Source organism: Onychomys torridus, chromosome 8 (genome assembly GCF_903995425.1).
Source record: "Onychomys torridus chromosome 8, mOncTor1.1, whole genome shotgun sequence".
Lineage (NCBI taxonomy): Eukaryota > Metazoa > Chordata > Mammalia > Rodentia > Cricetidae > Onychomys > Onychomys torridus.
The window spans coordinates 61,055,154-61,076,213 of record NC_050450.1 but is presented as its reverse complement, the minus strand read 5'-3'; the positions used below and the strand labels follow the sequence as shown (position 1 = coordinate 61,076,213).

General features: G+C 51.5%; 1 protein-coding gene across 1 annotated transcript in view; it reads left to right on the top strand.

The window, feature by feature from the left end:
• Spns3 (sphingolipid transporter 3 (putative)) overlaps positions 1-14,780 on the top strand; it is a 45,273-nt gene extending 30,493 nt beyond the window's left edge. Inside the window, exons 6-9 of the mRNA XM_036195250.1 lie at positions 7,552-7,617; positions 13,244-13,342; positions 13,450-13,621; positions 14,484-14,780. Of these exons, the coding sequence (XP_036051143.1) occupies positions 7,552-7,617; positions 13,244-13,342; positions 13,450-13,621; positions 14,484-14,572 (426 nt within the window). The 3' untranslated portion in view covers positions 14,573-14,780. The remainder of the gene's footprint in view (positions 1-7,551; positions 7,618-13,243; positions 13,343-13,449; positions 13,622-14,483) is intronic.
• The last annotated feature ends 6,280 nt before the right edge of the window (positions 14,781-21,060 follow it).

Genomic DNA, 21,060 nt, shown 5'->3' with positions numbered 1-21,060 from the left:
AGCCGGGAAGTGTGCCCTGGCAGGTGCTCCGCAGCATCCCAGAGTAGGTCATGACAATGCTTTCCTACTGCACTCACTAGCGGGTCCTTCCTCTTTCATCTCTTGGAGTATTTCTTAGGTTTGACAGTTTTCTTTTCCTTGTGCTGGGTCATGGTCGGGGCTGGTACTTGCATGAGGCTAGCAGATTATCAATGAAGCAAAATGTGAGAAGGTAGCCAGTCACTCCTAAGTCTTTGGCCCTGAGAGCAGGCACCTCCTTAATCGCATGTCTCGGTAACTCACCGGCCTAGTTTTGTGCCTTGCTCATCTTTGCCCATCCTCCAAGTCACTCACTTCTATGATTTTTTTCTTGTTGTCCTCTTAGCAACCACTAGGAAGTGAGACTATTTTTAATGTGTTAGCTCCATGTAGTTATTGTTTGTGGTTTTGCTCTTCCATTTAGTAATATTTCCTCAGGTAAGTCATCTCCCTTTATGTCTTATCCTCCCGAGGACAGGCTTTGTCTGTGAGCACTTCCTGTAGTGAATGCATAGCCTTCTTATATTCTCCTATAGTCTGAAACAACTATGAGGATGCTTGTGTGCCTTCTCTTCCCATCTGCCTTCTAGGTGATCTTCTGCCCCATTCCCCTCCCCTTTTCCTCTCCTTCCCTTCCTCCTTGCCTCTCTCTCTCTTCCTTGTTTGTGATCCTATCTCTCCTTTTTTTCCTTTTCTTTTTTAAAAACATTGTTTTTATTTCACGTGTATGCGTGAATGCATACTCTCTCTCTTTGTGTGTGTGTGTGTGTGTGTGTGTGTGTGTGTGTGTGACACACATGTGCAGTGCCCATGGAAGCCAGAGGACAGTATGTGTTAGATCCCTTGGAACTGGAGTTACAGGCATTTATGAACTGTCTGATGTGTGCTGGAAAAGCAGAGCCACGCTTAAGCACTGAGCCATCTCTCTAGCCCCTTTTCCTTCCTATCAGAGATCAGGTGAGCTGGGTGTGGCAGTGCACGCCTTTAATCCCAGCACTCGGAAGCAGAGGCAGGAGGATCTCTGAGTTTGAGGCCAACCTGGTCTACAGAGAGTTCCAGAACAGCCAGGGCGACACAGAGAAACCCTGTCTTGGAAAGGAGAGAGAGAGAGAGAGAGAGAGAGAGAGAGAGAGAGAGAGAGAGAGAGAGAGAGAGTTTCCTAACTTCTCTTTCTACCTTTTTTCTACCTCTCTATTCTTTCTCTTTTTTTTCTCATCTCCTCCTTTCTCTACCTTCCCTCCCCTCCTTTACCTCTCTCTCCCCTTTCTATTTTCCTGCACAGTTCCCATGGTGTACACAAATCTCATAAATCACATCCCCCCACCCTGGGTGTGGGTAGCTCTGCTCAGACACTGCACTGGCTGTTCTCTCCGAGTTCTTGACTGTGGTCCAGGCTTCTCTGTGGCTGTCCTCTTCTGCACAGGGGCTGTAGTTTGGGTTGAACATTAGGTCCCATAGACTTTTCTATCCCCTGAGGGAACTGCAGAACCAGGTGGGAAGGAGTCTTTGTAGGACACCTGGGCTCTGCTCCTAGGCAGGATTTAGGTAAATGCTGTCTGTGTGCAGCAGGGCTCCTCTGTGTAATTGGTGGGTGCATCCTCTTTTGGAATCGGGGGCTGCCTTCAGGCTGGTGGAGGCAGGGTAGGCGTCACTGTTCACGTTCCTCATTTTTGCAGTAACTTGTCCCACTGGCTCTCTGCTAAGGACATCCATGGGCTTTATTCTCCTGCAGAGTGGAAGGTTTTGTAGAGTGGCTCTGGGGAGGAGACGCTGGGAAGGAGATGCTGCAGCATCATCTGCCTTTCTGCTTGCCTGCCAGTATTTAATGTTTATTTCATTACATTTTGTTCTTGTCTTTGGTGAAAAACACTTTCCCCTGCCTTGCCACTTTTGGCTTCTGGAGAGAAGGCAAGCCTATGATGCAAGCTTGGCCGCCGTCTTTACCCGGGAGCTGCCTCAGATGACCTCTAAGACCCTCTCCAACCCAAACTTGATCAGGACATTGAATTTGCTCCCTACCCAAGGTAGAGTGGGGCAGAGCCAGCATGGGCATCTCTGTGGCACTTGACATTGGCTGAGGTTGCTGTCCATCTCAGCCTTGAGGACTCCCGAGGCTGTCCAGGATCAGCCAAGATGTGTGTCCACTGGAACTGTGGTCTCAGGTCACCTAAGGGTGGGCTCCTGGCATAGTGCCAGCAGTGCTTCATATCTTCAAAATTCTCTTACCACTTCCCAATATTACCTTTGAGGACTTCTGGGAGAAGCCTTCTGCTCTTGGGCTTGAGTAATCAGCACCCCACCCTTAGGCATGGCTCAGTGGGGCTTAAAGAGCGCCACCATCATGCGAGGATCCCACAGGCGTCTCTCCTTACATGGCAGCACAGCCTATCAGGAAAGCTCACACCCTGACAGGATTCCCCAGGAGGACCCCGGAGCTTGCTGCCTCGCCTTCCAGCTGCCAGCTTAGCAGGTTGCTGGGTGGCTGCTGGCCTCTGGGGACCAGTCAGTGCCCTTGTGCCCCATGCCAGCCCCTGTCATTACAGGTTGGCAGGACTATGGGTAGAGCATGCCAGGCACATGGCAGCTTGCTGGCCACCAGGCTGCACTCTGGGTCTGTGTCCTGGCTGACTCAGCCATGCTGAATGTGGCATCACTACATAAGTGGAAGAGGTTTGCTCATTTTTTCCTAGGTTCTGTGAGTTCAGGGGGGACAGTGGCCTTCTCCCTTCTAAAGGGTCTTAGAATCCATTTTTCAGAGATCAGTAACTGCCCAATTTGGAGGCTGAGATGGGCTCAGTTTGAAGACATAGGCCCTTGGGAACTGACCCTGCCCAGGATAGACCCTTCTTCTTTGTGTGTGTGGTTTGTGTGTGTGTGTGTGTGTGTGTGTGCATGCGCACGCACCTACTTTTGTATGTATTTGTGATGAGAGTTGTGCATGTGTGAAGACATGAGTGTGTGTATGTTTTGTGCATGAATGTGTACAGAATGAGTGAATGTGTGTTGTGTGTGTGTGTGTGTGTGTGTGTGTGTGTGTGTGTGTGTGAGTGAGAGAGAGAGAGAGAGAGAGAGAGAGAGAGAGAGAGAGAGAGAGAGTATGTATGACTTGCTGGCTCTGTTATAAGACCACAGTGTTGTGTAGGTACATGGTAGGCTGTTCTTCAGCTACTGCTCAGCCTGTGACTCTACTAACACCAATACTAAGTGATTCATCATGTAGTTTGGTTTTTGTTTCTGAGAGAGTGTCTTACCATGTTGCCCAGACTGGCTCAGACTCTTAGACTCAAGTGATCACCTGCCTCAGCCTCCCAAGTAGCAAGCTAGGGCTTGCTCCATACCTGGTACCATACCTGTTTTGGTATATTTTGTTTATCTCCTCTGTTACCTGCATATGTGTGTACATTGATATGTGAGTGTTGTTTGTGTATCTCAGGTTTTTGACTGTGTGTGCATGCATGTGTATTGAAGCTTATGTGAACATGTGTGAGGCCTTGTAGTTGTGTGTGCAGGAATCTATGTATGTTTATGTTGTTGCACGTGTGTGTGTGGTATGTCTGTGAGGATGAGTGACAGTGTAAACATGTGTGGAATGTATGCAAGCTTCTCTGGCTAGGATGACTAAAGCCAAACACAGCAATTGTCACTGGCCCAGCTTGAGGATGAAATGTCAGAGGTCAGGGGCTCTCCAGCACAGCCCATTTCTCAGGCCCTAGGCAGTGTTCCCAGGCCCTCATACCATCAGGCACTAAGTCAGGGCACAGGGAAGCCACCAGGCCTCGAGGAGGAGCCGAAGGCAGAGCCAGATTTCCCCTTTGGAAGTCCCCTCTGGGCGGGTATTGAGGGAGATGATAGGGTCTGAGAAACTGGGGAGGCCTGGGTCAAGTCATCATCGATGAGCAGGAGGAGGCACACTGAGGGAGCATCTAGGATGCAGGATGAAGAGTCATGCAGGGTCAGCAGGCATTGGGATTTGGCAGCTGCTAGCAACCAGTCTGCGCCTGCGTCCTGGCTGGCTCAGCCATACTAGACAGGAACAGTGATGGGGAGAGACTAAGGGGAACAAGTTAGGGGACATGTCAATGTGAGGTGTATGTGACTGTCCAAGAGGGACTTGGATCTGAGCAGTTGACCTAATTCTTCAAAACTGGAGATTAAAAAAATGTGTAAGGCTGGGCGGTGGTGGTGCACGCCTTTAATCCCAGCACTTGGGAGGCAGAGGCAGGCGGATCTCTCTGAGTTCGAGGCCAGCCTGGTCTCCAAAGAGAGTTCCAGGAAAGGCGCAAAGCTACACAGAGAAACCCTGTCTCGAAAAACAAAACAAAATGTTTAATCCAAAAAGCATTTATTTATTTAGTGTGTGCAGTGTGTGTGACATGTGTGGAGGTCAGAGGACAGTTGGGGATGTTGAGTCTCTCTCCTTCCACCCTTGGTATCCAGCTCAGGATAGAACTAGGGCTGTCAGGCTTGCTGGCAAATGCTTTTCCCTGATGAGCCACCTTGGCCAGCCCTGAGTGTGTTTGTTTGTTTTCTCCTTCTTCCTCTCTGTCTTTCTTTTTGAAATGCTGTTTCACTCTGTAGCTCAGGATGGTTCAACCTCTCAAGTGCTGGGACTACAAGGTGTGCATTTCCATGCCTGGCTTCTTTCTTTCCTTTATTAAAAAAATTGTGTGTGTGTGTGTGTGTGTGTGTGTGTGTGTGTGTGTAGCACAATATAAGTCAGTTCTATGCTTTTACCATGTGGAGCCCAGTTCCTAAGCCTACGATCCTTAAGACTGATAGTAAGTGTGTTTACCTGCTGAGTCACCTCACTTCTGCTGCTTTGCTTTCTGCTTTCTCCCTCCTTCTCTCTCTCTTTCTCTCTCTCTGTCTCTCCTTCCTTCCTTCCCTCCCTCCCCTCTCTCCCTCCCTCCCTCCCTCCCTCCCTTCCTCCCTCCCCTCTCTTTCTTTCTTTCAGACAGGATCTTACTACATAGCCCATGCTGGCCTGGAAAATGTGCTGAGGTTACAGACATGCAGCACCATGGCTGAGGTTGTTACAGACATGCAGCACCATGGCTGAGGTTGTTACAGACATGCAGCACCATGGCTGAGGTTGTTACAGACATGCAGCACCATGGCTGAGGTTGTTACAGACATGCAGCACCATGGCTGAGGTTGTTACAAACATGCAGCACCATGGCTGAGGTTGTTACAAACATGCAGCACCATGGCTGAGGTTACAGGCATGTGCTGAGGTTACAGGCATATACCGCTATGGCTGGCCGTGTTTGCTTGGTTTTTATTTGAAGCTGAGTCTGACTCTATCATGGAAGTTACTGAATGGAGACTGGATTTGCACCCTGCCTATGGGGACCACAAGTGTGTGTAACCAGGTTTCCAGCTTTGGAAGCACAGTGTGTTGGTGCCTGTCTAGGTAGGTGTGGGGACCTTCCCAAGGTCCCCCAGCAGGTGTCCCACCCTTTGTGACAATGCTACTCCTTGAGCCTAGGAGCCTAAACCTCCACTACCTCAAGAACCTCTGTAATTATGGGATTAGAAGGCAGGCTCTCTCCACTGGCCCGCTGCCCCTCAAAGCCGCAAATAGAGTGATGGATTTGGTGGCATGGTGCCTGTTTCCAGGTGTGTCTGAGGAAACCTGGCACCCCTAGGCAGCTTGTTCATCTTGAAAGGCCCCATTGTGGCTGCAGCCTCCTTCTGAGGGGCTCTATTTTGGGACCAGGATCCACCCTAGTCCAGCTGGAAGCAGGAAAAGGTATATTTCAGCATGGCCCGTGGGTGTGGAGAGGGCAGGGGTGATACCACACAGGAGAGTTTGCCCCTCCAGCAATGGGTGATCATCCTGTATGGAGGAAGGGAGGTCTCAGGCAGGCTGAAGGCCGTGCAGAGGAGAAGCTTCTCACTCAGGTAGAGGTGAATTGATCACAGGCGTCCACGGAGAGGGCAGGTGCACTTGGCCAGGCTTTCATGTGGTCCAGAATCTGGGTTGACAGGCCCTGCCAAGATGGAATGCAGGGCTGTGGCTGCCTGGGCCTCACCCGAGTCCTGCCCACCAGTGACTTCCTGCTTCCCACTACTGTGGGTGCTCAAACTTTGTCCTAAGTCTAGAAGGAGACCCACCCTGACCTCAAGGGCCTCCCAGTTTGGGTACCAAGGGCCAAAAGCAGCAGCCACAGGCCTCTGGGTTGGGTGGAGAGATCACAAGAGCCGCTTGGCCTCTGTTCTATCCTTCTTTCACGGGATGGGTTATTCTCCCGCCCCACCCAGTGTGAAGGCACATTCCAGCCTCCTGTCACCACCACAAGGCTCGTCTGCCAGGCATTGTTTGTAGGACTTCCGCCTCCTGGGTACCCCAGCTCTTTCTAGCCCATCCTGACTGCCCCTAGGTATCTGCTAGGGTTACCCCTGCCCAGGGCTCCCTCCCCTTCTGACTCCTCCCAGGCAGCCACTGGAGGCCCCTGGGAGCTCCTTCAGGTCAAAGGCCTTCCCAAACTCACCATGTACAAGTCAGACACAGAGGAGAGGGTCTCTCTGGAAAGTGGCCTGGGTGCCCTGATCTGTGACATGGGTGTGATGATAACCTTATCAAATTACCTGACTGGAGAGGGGTAATGGAGTGGTGACCCCTGGCATAGAGTAGGTGTCCTTTCTGGTGGTGGTTTGTTTTTGTTTGTTTGTTTGTTTGTTTTAATTTCTCTGCCTTTGGGATCTCAAGCCTTTGAGTTCCCAAGCCTGTGCTGCTTTGGGCATAACCCCGTGACTCCAGGATAACTAATTCCACCCTGGCAGCAAGTTCTCTGGAGCTGGGAGAAGTGAGCCTTTCCTCCTCTTTCTTCAGCAGCTTCATTAAGCTTTTCTTGAGTGAGGGGAATGAGGATTGTCCTAATCCTCTGGCACGAGGTAGCGTGGTTCAGAAAGCTGGGTAAGTCCGGCCAGCAGCACCGGACACCGGGAGCAAGGCAGGGGGTGGGCACTGGACAGGGGCCCGAAGCCTTGTGTTTCAGGCTGGCTTTGCCCTGGGCCAGCTGTGACCTGAGAAAAACCTTGGCCTTGAGTAGGAATTACCTTTGTCTACACAATGGCTGTGCTAAGGCCAGCTCTGGGGGTGTGGGGTCTGGGGAAGGTGCCTGGGAGAAGCCATTCTGGAGGTCTCCGGGACCTTACCGCTGTACGAAGTCCTCAGGAGAAAACAGGGTGGGCAAGCCGAGACCTCTGCCTTTTTGTCCCGAGTGCTCTAGCAGTAGCTCTGTTGACTCCTCCTTCTAGGGCTCCATGGATGATCCCCAAGGGCTGGGTCTTGAGGGCCACAAACCAGGGTCCTCACACCTGGAGCCTGGTGCTCATCTTGGGGGTCTCAGTGGCAACCGGCCTATCCATCCTGGGGGCTGCCGTTCCAGACGCTCCAGACACCCATCTGTCTCCACATGCCTTCCTCTGGGGAGCCTCAGTTTTTCCTCTGCACAACTGAGGAGAGACTTGGGAGGGATGAGTGCCTGAGCTGGGGGCAGTCTCATCCAGGATATCCTTTGTCCACAGGTGTTCCTGGCCCTCGGGGAGCTCCTTCTGTCTTGCAACTGGGCAGTGGTTGCTGACATCCTGTTGGTAGGTATGGTTGCAATTTAGTCCTGGCACTTTTGAATAGCCTGGGGTATTGGGAAGGACTTCAGAGGCCATGGGACAGGGGGTTAAGGCCACTTCACAGTTTGTATAGACAAAGTACCCCCTTTGGAACACTCTCAATGATTTCTTCTGTCAACCTTACTCTGCACGTGAGCATGGATACTCAGAGAGGGCAGGTACCTGGACCAAGGTCACACAGTTTCAAGGCCCTGAGCTAGGACTGGTGCATAGGCATTCTTTCCTTCTTCATCACGCTACTTCTCAGCAAGTGGGCTCCTTGGCCTGTACTCTAGGGTCACAGAGAAGGATGCTAGACTTGGAGCATGAGCCACCGAACCCTACTGGTTTCACCCCATCCCATTTCATGGGTCACACAAAGGGCTGGGTGGACTATGGGGAGACCCAATGCTGTTCCCACTACATGGCTTTGGTGTCCAGAGTCCAGCCTGGTCCTTCCCCAGCTCTACCCTATGTTCAGCATCTCTGCCTCCTCTGAGGAGGCACAAGGACTTTGAACATTGCGAAAATCTGAACCCTGGTTGATAAGAGGGCTCCTAGGTCTAGGACACCCTCAGTGCCCTCCTGCTGCCTCCTGGCAGACAGGCACGGTCTCACGCTGGGCATAGGGTTCTGGGTGGCCAGGCCACAAGTAGAAAGCTGTCTGGTGACAGCGCTGGCCTTCAGCCCTGCTCCTGCCCCTCACTAGCTGTGTGGTTTTAGGCAGGTTGCTTTGTGTCTCTGAGCTTCAAGTTTCCCCATAAGGAAAATGGGGATGGAATTGCAGTACCATTGTTGTGAGCATGTCTAAGAGGTGACTCAGAAAGTTTAGCCCAGTTTCTGGCACAGGGATTCATGGGTAAGATTCTCATTGTGACTCTGGGATTTCCACAGTTCTTCTATCTCCCAAAGATGTCTTGGAGCCCTAGAATCTGGGTTTGGAAGGACAATGGGATGAACATCATTTAACCAGACAACAAAGTGTGCTTGAACACAATGCTGACAGGATGCTCACTGACTGCTCTAGCCCAGGCTCACCCCTGTCTTTGTCTCTAGTGAGCATAACAGCTGCAAGGCTAGCCTGTCTTCCCTGGCCCTCCTTCTGCACCAGAGACCTGGGCTCCAGCCCAGACTCAGCCACAGACCTGGCAAATGGCCCTGGGCCTCAGTTTCCTTGCCTATAAAAAGGTCTAATCATTAACTGCCTAGTGGGGTAATAAATGAGACAGCCTAAGGGAGCCCCCACCCTCTACATAGCTCATCCTCTCTCAGGCGTTCAAGCAGCGCTGAACCTGCCCCCCACAGCTTCCTCCCCTTGCCCCCCACTGTGGTATCTTTTCCACATGACAGCCCCGGAGACATGTGAAGGCTACAGGGCATCCCTCTGTCTGCGCCTGCCAGAATCATTAACCTGGCAGAGCTAGGCGCTTTGCAGTGCTAAAGAGTGTGCCCACAGCTGGGAAGGGGGTAGATGGTGGTTCTGGGGCCCAGATAGAGTCTGGACTGTGGGGGAGCTGGCTGACCACATGCAGCCTAGCCTACAGCCCTTCATGGCTTGGTGGCTTCAGCTCCAGCCAGCTCCATGCTGTCTTCCTGGCCTCTCTCCTGCCCTAAACCCAGAAGCTAGCAATGACCTTTCTGTACTAGACAGGAGATCGGGGTGGGAGTCTGGCCTTTCAGCTCCCATGTTTCCAGCTCCCTGACAGGAAAACAGGACAGGGTCAGGAGGGTATGGCCTCAGGACCTATAAAGGGACTCTGTGCAGTAGAGGGGTGCAGGTTTACAAGAGTACTGTCTTAGGGTTTTCACTGCCATGAAGAGACACCATGACCATGGCAACCCTCATAACTAAAACATTTCATTGGGGTGGCTTGCTTATAGTGTCAGAGTCAGTTCATTATCATCACGATGAGGAGCATGGTGGCATGTAGGCAGACGTGGTGCTGAAGCTGAGGGTCTGACATCTTGCAGGCAACAGGAAGTCGACTGACACACTGGGTGGTACCCCAGCATAAGAAACCTCAAAGCCCGCCCCCCACAGTGACACACTTCCTCCAACAAGGCTATACCCACTCCAACAAGGCCACACCTCCTAAGAGTGCCACTCTCTGTTAGATTATGGGGGTCAACTACATTCAAACTACCACAAGTACAATATGCCAACATGGCAGAAGAGAGCAGAAAGCCAAGTGGCAAGGGACAGGAGACTGAGGTCCCTTGGAGGAAGCAGGGCAGGCGAACGACTTATGTGGGAACAGGTTGTGCAGGAAGAAGAGGAAGGACCCCTGTACTGGCCTTCTCGCTCCTAAGCAGGAAGGTGAGATTCTCTTCTGGGTGCTGTGAGAGTCTTGTAGAGCCTCAGATGGACAGCTCTCGGCAGGGAGAGAACCAAGAGGCTCTAACAGGTGCACAGGGCAGAGAGACTGTGGGTTCCTGGGGAGCCTGAGGAAGGGTGAGAGGGGAGAGGATGGACAAGAGGACTCGGTCAGGAGCATTCTAGCAATTCTGTTTTTCATGCCCATCCTGCCACTCACTAGCTGAGAGATCTTAGCCAACTCATGTGACCTCTCTGTGCTCAAATGTATCATAGATGGAGAAGTAGTTCCTCCCAAATGTGCTCCAAAATCTGTGCCCTGTGTGCCCCTGGAGGAGGTGGCATCCAGTACCCACCAGTCCTGCCTCAGGACACTGCTCTCTCCCCAAGGGAGAATCCAGGCTCCTTTTAGATGGGAGGCCTCAGGTCTGCCTGCTCCAATGGCTCCCATTCTGTCCGAGTCAAGCTTGGGGGAGCTTGTCACTGATCATGGGCCTCAGCCTCTGATTGGGTGAGTGGAGGGTGGGTACAGGAACTGCATTGCCAGCGGACTTCCCACAGAGGCCTGACCCAGTAGTCTTCAGCGCAGCATCTGGGTTTGCATAGCCGTCTCCCCAGCCTGCATGGTCCTTGCAAATTTCTCATTATCTCTCTGAGTTTACTCATCCTCCTGGGAGCCCAATTCCTACACCTTCCCTATGCATCTCCTCCTGGGTTGGCTGTGCCTTAGATGAGCTTTTCTCTTGGAAAGACCAAGAAAGTGCATCTCTAAATTTGCTTCAGGAGCCCCCAGCTGCCCCACCCAGGCTGGTCCTCAGTGGCCCACCCTTCCTCCCAGCTGTGAGCAGAAAGATGCTGGAGGAGCGACTGTATCACCCTTCAGGAGTGTCTGGTCACAGGGCTTGAGTTGAGGAGTACAGAGGGCAGGCTGCCAGGGAATCTGTCCTCAGTGATTGTCCCTCCAGCTTTTTGCCAAGCAGTGACTGCCTATACTACTTTTGCCCTAGGCTATAAAGGGAATTGCTTTTCTAAGAAGGGCGAGCCAAAACACAGGTGTTTTTGTCTCAGAAGTTAGTGAACCTGGGATGCTGGAAACCCAAAAGCCACTTATTTTCAAAATTATTCACCACCCCCCAGCTTGCCAGGTGCTGCCAGGCCCAGCCTTTAGAGAGCCATAGACACCCAGAAGAAGCAAGGAGGTGGCACCTATGTCTCCCTATACTGAGAGGATATGGAGCTTGCAGGGACCTTACCCCCAGGGTCTGAGCAGCCCCAGCCCCACATGGACCTGTGTGGAGACTTGAGGCCCCTGTTTAGGAAGCTAAGCCAGCTCCCCAGAACCACCAGTGACTAATCACATAATTATGGGGTGAGAAGGAAGTCCTGGGAAGGTACAGAGCTGTGGTCAGTTCCTCCTCCAGCGCTGGCAGGTCCTGGAGATGGCAAGAGGCCCAGCTTCTCTAACCACCTGCGGAGAGAATCTTGGCCCCAGTGACCCCCATACCATCTGACTGCCCACAGAGACTCCCATCCCCGCCCTGCCCACCCACGAACCCCTTTCCAGCAGACCTCCTGGGTCTGTCTGGTGGGGATCTAGAATCCAGAATCATATTTTTGGGTTCCTTCCTTCCTATTTCCCCTTTGTCTCCTCTCTGTCACATACTGATTCTCCTGCCCAAAGGAAAGACCACTAAGGAGCCTGTCTTCTTAATTTTTTCTTCTTGAGACAGGGTCTCACTATATAGCCCTAGTTAGGCTGGAACTCTGTGTAGACCAGGCTGGCCTCCAGCTCATAGAGATCCATCTGCCTGTTGCTCCTGAGTGTTGGGGTTAAAGGTGTAAGCTACCATGGCCTGCTTCTGTGTTTTTAGTCTTACTGTCTACCACATCAACATGGCTGAAATTGCCAGCTCCCCCTAACTCCTAACAGCAGATGGTCAGGAGACCAGTCCCTGGAGGGAAAGGCCTGCCATCCAGTCTGGGCCCATTACTTCCTGGCTGGGCTGCTCTGGGTAATTTAGTTACCTGCTTTGTGAAGGTTTTCCCATCTATAAAATGCAGGAAATAATCATATCACCTTCATGGCTTGTTGGAGTTGATATATAAAAACACATGCAGGAAGCAGTCATTAAATGCTAGCTATTATTATTATTATTATTATTATTATTATTATTATTATTATTGGATGGGTTCAGATAATAGACACTGAGGTCCTGGGGACAAGACTCCAGAGCAGCATTTTCTTCTGCTGCTGTCACAGTGCAGCGCAGCTCTGAGCTGGCAGGTTTTCTCCTGAGACTAGTCTTCCAGAATGTTCTATTTGTCTTACTTGGTCAGCAGATTTTCACTAGGCTCCCCTATTCCTTGTGTATTGTGGTACTCCAGGGACACAGGAGAAATTAGGGGCTTTGATATGAATACAGTATGAGAGATAAGGAAATGGCCCAGGAAAGGATCCCTCCCAGCTCCAGGGAGCATAGATTCATTTAACTGTGATGCGTGTGTGTGTGTGTGTGTGTGTGTGTGTGTGTGTGTGTGTATGAGTGTGTGTGTGTAAAGGCAGGCTTCCAAACCTGAGAGGGCTTCACAGAGGAGGTGCATAAGGCTAAGTCCTAAGTGATGAATAGTGCTTCCTTAGTAGGTCCAATGAGGGAATGCCTGCCAGGCAGGAGGCACACATGCCCAGAGCACTGTGCCAGCAGGACAGATGCTCATGTGAAGCTTCTGAGTATAAAGCTGAATGACACTAAGCATAGCTCTCAAGGTGGGTACTATCATTATCCCATTTAGAGAGGAGACAGGAAAAGCTGAAGTGACTTGCCCAAAGATGCACAGCTAATGGGTAGGGATTGGGAGTGGACCCCAGACTGTCTGACTCCAGGAGTCACATTCTTGATGTCCATACCCTCTTGCATGGAGCTGTGTGCGCCTCCCTGGTACCAACTGCCCTGCACTGGTCACACTTGTCTGCACAGATGTCTGGAGCCCTGAGCCTCATGAGATACTGCCCTACCACTGTGGACACAGCTATACAGGCCCAGCTCAAATATAAACTCAGCGTCTCTGTTCGGTGCTATGCTACCCCCCCCCCACTATCCCTGTCCTGGGGAGGCCTCTGGGACCCCAAGGGGCCTCAGTCTTGGAGTGGGGCTCAGGTCTTGGAAGTCAGTGACCCCTCCCATCTATTCTCTGGTCTAGCCTGCCACCCTCTGGGCAGGTGGGAACAGGAGCATGGGGCGAGGGGCGCCCTTTCTTCCCTTGCTGGAGGCTTACCTCTGGGGCTTCTGTGTTTTGCAGTCGGTAGTGGTGCCTAGGTGCCGGGGCACAGCAGAGGCGCTCCAGATCACCGTGGCCCACATCCTGGGAGATGCTGGCAGCCCCTACCTCACTGGACTTGTAAGGAGTGTCTAAGTGTGTGTGTGGCGGTGGTGGTGGTGAACTTGGGGAGCTGCTCTTCTTGCTAAGGTCCTGGGGCCTCGCAAGCACCCCTCTCTTCTTGGCAGATCTCCAGTGTCCTGCAGGCTGGGCGCCCAAACTCCTACCTGCAACGCTTCCTCAGCCTGCAACACAGCTTCCTGTGCTGTACCTTCATCATTGTGCTGGGTGGTGGCTGCTTCCTACTGACTGCACTGCACCTGGAAAGAGACCAGGCCCGAGCCAGGCAGTCTGGCAAAGGTACTCCCACCCTTTGTGCCCCACCAGGCTCTGGGCTGAACACTTCTGGGCCTGGAGCACTGGAGACGACCTGTGCTTCTGGACAGCTCATTGCAGAGAATTTATTATGCCCCTGCCCTGTGCCAGGCAAGGTAGCAGATGCTGGAGAGAGACAGAATTAGGCCAAGTCTGAGCCCTCACGGAGCTAATGCTCTAGTGCTAAGAGACAGACTGGAAACGGAAAAAGTGAGAGAGAAAATGTTTGATGTGAATGCTCTAGAGATAAAGGACAGGGAAAGGGACTGACAAGGATGGATGGTGAGGCCCTCATTGTACAGGTGACATTGGAGCGAAAGAGCAAAGAGGAAAAGGGGGGTGAGCCAAGCAGATAACTGTAGGGAAGGGACTCTAGGAGGCGAGGACAGCTAGTGCAAAGGTCCTGTGGTAGGAATGTGCCTGAAGTGTTGAGGACTGACAAGGTGGCCAGTGCCACTGTAGCAGGAGGGAGGGGGCAATGAGGGGAGTGAGTGAAGCAGAGACAGAGGGTTTCCTTCAAAGGACTGTAGCCTTCACTGACAGTGAGATGGGTGTCCCTGAGGGGTTTGCAGAAGTGGGGTCCCAAGGGCTTGATCTGCTTTGGGAAGACATGCCCAGGGCTCCTGTATTGAGAACAGAATTCAGAGTGCCGGATTGAGGCAGAGAGGTCACAGAATGCTCTGTACAATGCTGGTAGGAGCTAAACCCACAGGGTGGCGGTGAAGGGGTCTGATTTGGGATTTACTACACAAACAGAACCTCATGGATTTGTAATAGATTGTCCCTAGGCCCAGTCTCAAAGCTTCTTCTGCCTTTGGGCTGGCTGATCATCTTCTATCTCCCACAGGAATTCTGGACAGCAAGGACATAGCCAGCAGGAACACCGAGAGCCAAGGCCTGCTCTCCGGCACCAGCACCCTAGCAGAGGAGCCCTGAGCCCATCTTGCAGTGAGCAGGCTCCATCCTACCCACGTCCTCCTGGTGGCCCCACCCATCTTGGCTATGACTCAGGGACTCCAGCTAAGCTACACTTGCCACTTGCCCAGTCCCTGCTAGGGAGCTGCCAGGGCCCAGGAGCTGGCTAGATTGACTTGTCACCACCCTCCAGGGAGGCTGGGCCCTGTGTCTGCACCCAGCAGGGAGGCCAGGCTCTTATTAAAAGCATGACCAGTGCAAAGCCCTGGGATTTCAGGGCTTCTTAGACCCATCTTGTTATTTATGCAGGAAGGAGAGGGGGGACATCGGGCAGGCCAGGCCAAGGATTCATGGTGGCCTCTACAACAGAGTCCCTGAGGAAGTTGCTCGGCTTTGGTGTCTAGATGTCTCCACCATGAGTCCCTCACTCTGACTCAGCTTCTGTTTGCAAAGGCATGGGGAAGGGTTGGGGGAGGGACAGGGGTACCCCTCTGTGAGAATTCATCCTCTGAATGAGAAGTGGTCTTGGAGGTGGGTTCCCTGTGGCTGCTGGTGTGGGGGTGTGACCCCACTCAAGCCTGTGCAAACTGCAGAGGCAGCTGCCTCTGAGCCACATGCAGAACAGCTCACATGACTGTTCACACATACTCCTGAAAGTGTCCTTCCTTCTCTCCAGCCTATGCTTTGACCCCAGCATCTCCATGGGGAGGGCTGGCTCTGTGGGACCCATGCTTGGCGCTGGGTTCTGAGCAGCTGGGCTCAGCGGGCCCCACAGGAGATCAACAGCTTCCAGGCGGGCAGCAGCAGGGAGGCATGTTCTTTCCGCCTATGACCCCAGCTTCTGTCCCCTCCCCCGGAGCCCAGCCAGGCAATCACTCACTCACTCACTCATTGCCACCTCTGCTGTGCCAGGCTGTGCCTGCCTCCCAGCATCTGTGGGCAGAGCAGTGGCCCAGCATTCAACACTGCTCCTTGCCCTTACATTCTTAGCCTGTCTTTTAGGGCTCCTCTTGTTCCTTGTTGGCTGTGACAGGCTCCTGGAGCTAGGTTCACTAGCTCAGCCTACACCTGCCCCCAGGCTCAGCTCTCCTCGGGAGCAGGCATCTCCAGGACAAAAGCCCCCACTCCATGAGTTGGCCTCGTGTGGAGTTTAAGTGAAACAAGCATGCTGAAACTCCAAGGAAACAGACTGGTGTGGAGAGTTTGACCCTCTCTGAGAAGGAGGCAGCCATGTTGCTCTCAGTACTCATGGACTGGAAGATCAGGGCCACCTCCTACTTTTCAGCTGCAGATTCCATAGCTCTATTTGAGAGGCACCAAATGCAGATTTCTAGCCCAGGTCCCATGTGTTTCTCACAGGCTAGCTCCAGGGTCAGAACCTAGCACCCATGCTGCTGTGACACTCAGCTGCCAGACAACGGGCAGAGTCCAGTGGCTGGGAGGGAGGCCAGATATGTCATTTGTGCCAAGTCTGCAAACACTGACAGATATCAGTAGGTCCCATCAAGGTGTGGGGCAATAAATCAGACTTTAGCCTGTCTGGACCTTTTGGACCTCACAGCTCAAAGCAGGACAGGAAATACATGGGCTAAGCCAAGGAAGACATACTTCCTATGAGAAAAGAGGTCACATGGCCTGGAAGCCTTCTAGAGGTGGCTTTGGGCCAAGAGATGTGGAGGAAAGGAACCCTAGGCAGGGGGCACAGAACTAGGGGGGAGGGACTGGGAAGGGAAGCACATGGTGAATTGTGGAAGGATGGAGAGTGGCCCCATGAGGAGGCGTGCATGCCATTGGTGGGAAGAGGTGGCAGAATTGGCATGGAATGGGGGCCTCAGCACTGTAACTTTCATTCCTAGTCTGGGGGGTCACATCTTCTAGTGCATTCTGAAGCTTGAGTCCCCAGGACTCAATGAGACCTGATGCTGAGCCAGGGCTTGACAGGATATTATCTTCTAAATGAGTTTGGGGAGCGCCAGAGTTCTGGGACTGAGGGACCCTGGGAAGACAAGGCCACACCTCATCTACAGCCAAGCTAGGCCCCAGCTTCCCTCAGGTCCTGCCTCCTCCCTGTTGGGGACCAGTCCCAGTAGATGAAGTCACAGGTGCAAGCCTGTGAGAGGCCCCCAGTGCCTCAGCACAAAGAGTTGAGGAGCATAGTAAACAGAATTCATCTTTATCGCCTGAAGGGTGCTTGTTGGGTAATCCTGGTTATTGACACTTGGCTTGTTTGTTGGGAATGTCAACACGAGTGAAAATGCTATTCAGCAAGACATCCTCAAGTCCACCGACCCTGCTCACGTCACGTGTTAATGCCTCAGCTTCCAGGAGACATCTGGCAGGAAGATGTTTCTGCCTATGCCTATGCATGTGTCCATGAGGCCAGCTCGCTCTCTAGGTTGGTGTCTTTCAACCTAGGAAGGTTGGAAGGTTGAGCATGCATCTAAATTCCTGCACCTCGATTGTGGTTTGTTCCCCTGCAACTAGCCATTGACTTGTCTATCCCACTCCTAAGTGGGTGACTTCCTGCTGTGTCTGGGTTGGCTTCTGAGGTAGTGGACTCACAAAGGTTCTATCAGAGAATCTGACAAGAAGCTCTGGTGCTTGTTGAAGCCATGATTTACACCAATGCCAAGAGGATGGGTTTGCACTGGCTCCTCTGGGTGGCCACAGCAGTTTGGATTATGGAGCTGCATGCAACAGAGATGGTCAGACTACCTTAAGAGGCAAAGGACTCATTGGCTGTGGAGGAAGAGCTCACTGAATTGATAGGAAGGTTGAGCCAGAGTTTTTACCTCATCTTTTAATTTTTCAGAGCTCCAGACATTTTTTTCCTGCTGTTTTCCCACTTGCTCAAGATTTAATGCCCCAGGCATAACAGTCCAGTTGGGTTAGCTTGGATCCTCTGCCTGTGCCTTGATTCATAGCTCCATTAAGACCAGGAAGCCATGAAAGCTACTAGGAAGAGGAATGAATTAATTCTGATTATCAAAACCAAATGGGGGTTGGGGACTTAGCTCAGTGGTAGAGCGCTTGCCTAGCAAGCACAAGTCCCTGGGTTCGATCCTCAGCTCTGGCAAAACAAAACAAAACAAAACAAAACAAACAAACAAACAAACAACAACAAAACCAAATGGTCAGGGGTGTGGCTCGGTGACAGTGCTTTCCTAGCAGACCCCACATTTGATTTCCAACACTAAAACAATGAAATTTTTTAAAAAAGCAACCCCCCTATTCTTCAAATAGTGACAGCATCTACTGCAATGATGTGGGGCAAGCCACTGGCCTCTTCACAGGTGAGGAAGAGGCTCCACTCAATGTCCTTCCAGAGACTCTTTGTTTCCGATGGTTTCAGCCCATGACCCAAGGTGACTGAAGCATCTGTAATTTAGAAAGTTTTCAAAATGTTCAAATGAGCCAGGCGGCGGTGGCGCATGCCTTTAATCCCAGTGCTCAGGAGGCAGAGTCAGGTGGAGCTCTGTGAGTTTGAGGCCAGCCTGGTCTACAAAGCGAGTTCTAGGACAGGCTCCAAAGCTAGACAGAGAAACCCTGTCTCAAAACCTCCCCCCCTCCAAAAAAAAAAATGTTCAAATGAACTATGTGCAGTGATGCACATGCCTTTAATTCCAGCACTTGGGAGTCAGAGGCAGGCAGATCTCTGAGTAGAGCCAGCCTCATCTATAGAGTAAGTTCCAGGACAGCCAAGGCTACACAGAGAAACTCTGTCTCGGAAAAAAAAAAAAAAATGTTCAAATGATGGAACATGAACTTCTGTATAAGTAGGGATTCAGAGCCATCTGTTCTGAGCAGGAGAGAGGCAGAGATGAGATGTTCACAGTGCAACTCATGTGGCAGGCCCCAAGCTGGGAGATGGGGAGACTCCAGTGAGTCTCCGGTGTGGTAACAGCAGGAGCAGAGTAGGGATGCCTTCTCCCCAGCTAGGTGGTGACCTTCAGTAAAGCTGCTCTAAGGATGGAGGGGGGTGTCATTAAGGAGAAAATGCCTTTTCTACAGGCAGCAGGATTGAAATCTGGCTGGTTTCTGAGTCACCCAGAGCAACAGATACACAATACAAATCAACACATATTTCCTGCACCTGCTAAATGTCATTTGCTCATTCAATCAACAAACATTCTCTAAGCACCTCCTCTGCACTGGATGGTGAAGATGAATCAGACAGGGCATGAGCCCTTGAGGCTCATGTCTTTTGGGGGTGGAGTGTGGTGGAATCAAACAAACATAATCAGAATGAGTTTGGCGTGATGGAGGAATATACACGTAACAGAATAGCCCCAAGGAGAAAATGACTGGTCATCCAGGTGGGTCAGGGAAGGCTTTCATGAGGAAGTCAAGACTGTGCTGGATTTGTGAAGGACCAGCTATAGAAGCTAGCCTAGAAAACCTTGTAGGCAGAGCCCAACTAAAGGGTCAGGGGGGAGTGGGGGGTTTGCATGTGCGACGCTCTCCATGGTCCTGAACCATCGTTGTGTTAAAGGAACAAAGGCTTTTCTGGTGAAAGGTAGACAGGAACTATAAACAAATGAGCCAATTTTTGCATTTGTCCAGGCTCCATGAAGAATCTGAATGTCAATCCTGGGAGTTCTGTGTCCTTGGAAGGACTTCTCAGATCCTTTACCACGAGAGAGTGTGCTGGAGATATGTAGGCAGCTCTGAGGCCAGAAACACATGGGTCAAGAAGAGTTGTTGATGCTACTGAGAGATCTACGGAGGTTTTGTGCCAGGCAGTGATGGGGGTCACAGGTATTGTTTGAAAAATTACTAACAATCACCGTAGGGGAAAGCCTGGAGGTGGATGTGAGAGCAGGCAGTCCAAGTGAGACATTTGAGGTCTATCAGTGGGCAATGGGGAATATTGAAAGTGAAACTCAATAGGCTTTAGCTAAATAAGGGGTCCAAGTAAGACAGTCACAAATGGCCCCTAGGGTTTCTCCCTGGTGTCATTGGGAGTCAGGAGATTTGATGCTATGATAAGAGGCAGACTTGAGGGAAAGATGGTGAGTTCCATTAGGGATATGCTGAGCTGAAGGTGTGTGTGGAGTTGCTAGGAGGACGTATGGGAGATCGGAACATGGCAGTGAGGACAGTCTGGAGGTGGAGGTCAGGGTATTATAAACAAATGCATGGTCACTGAGAGCCCATGTGGAAGTGAAGGCTATCCAAACAGTGTGCCAAGTGACAAGAGAAGCTACCACAGCCTGAGCCAGGGGAATGCTACCATGTGGGGATGGCAGAGGTGAGAGGGACTGACCTCCATCCAGATCATCAGCCTTGGTGGAACTTATTCTACATTCTCACATAGCCTTACAGAGTGTTCTGTGGGAATATGGTAGCTTCTCCCTGCCTCTGGGAGACTCATAATGTATGTACTCACTGTCTTGGTTAGAGTTTCTATTTCTGTGTTTAAAAAAAAGAAAATCATGGCCAAAGTCCATCATGAAGGAAGTCTGGGCAGGAACTCAAGGCAGGAACCTAGAGGTACTGGCTTGCTCTTTATGATTTGATCAACTTTCTTTTTGTACTTTTAAGTACTCTCTCTTTTTTTAAAGGATTTATTTATTTATTGTGTATACAGTGTTCTGTTTGCATGTATCCCTGCAGGCCAGAAGAGGGAGCCAGATCTCATTACAGATGGTTGTGAGCCACCATATGGGTGCTGGGAATTGAACTCAGGACCTCTGGAAGAACAGCCAGTGTTAACCTCTGAGCCATCTCTCCAGCCCTCAACTTGCTTTCTAATAGCAACCAGGACCACCTGCCCAGGGATGGCACCACCCATGGCTGGCTGGGCTCTTGCACATCCCAGTTATTAATCAAGTCATTGTTATAGGCTTGCCCCTATACCAATCTAGTGGGGACAGTTTCTCAGTTGTGGTTCCCTCTTCCAAAATGACTATAGCCCGTGTTAAGTTCACATAAAATTAGCCAGCACACTCATAGCAAAGGATCTGAGAGGTCTCTCAATAAGGAAATGTCTCTGTTTACCCCCACCGTTTCCCAAATATAGTTATCCTTGGAGTAACTGCCCTAATGTTCTCTGCCTCACTTGTTTTGGAATTTGTTGTTGAGACAAGGTCTCACTGTGTAGATCGCACTGGCCTGAAACTCGTGAGCCTCTAGACTCAGTTGCTCAGGTTCTGGGATTATAGGTGTGTGCTATCTCATGTGTGGTAGCTACAGTCTAGACCTGATGAATGAACATCAGAAGGTCCTGGAACCATTGCGGAGTTCAGATTCCCATCATGCCCAGAAGAAAAGAGTCTTGCAGGAGCTGTGGGCAGAGTGGTGGGGAACCAGGAAGTACTGACTTAGGAGGTAGCCATACCTCAGGTGGATTGCTTCTTTCCCAGGGGCTTCTCAGTTTCCTCACCACAGAGACAGGAATGATAACCCACAGGTCTGATGGACATGGTGGCTCATACCTGTAATCCCAGCACTTGGGAGGCAGAGACAGGCAGACCTCTGTGAGTCTGAGGCCAGCCTGACTTACATAG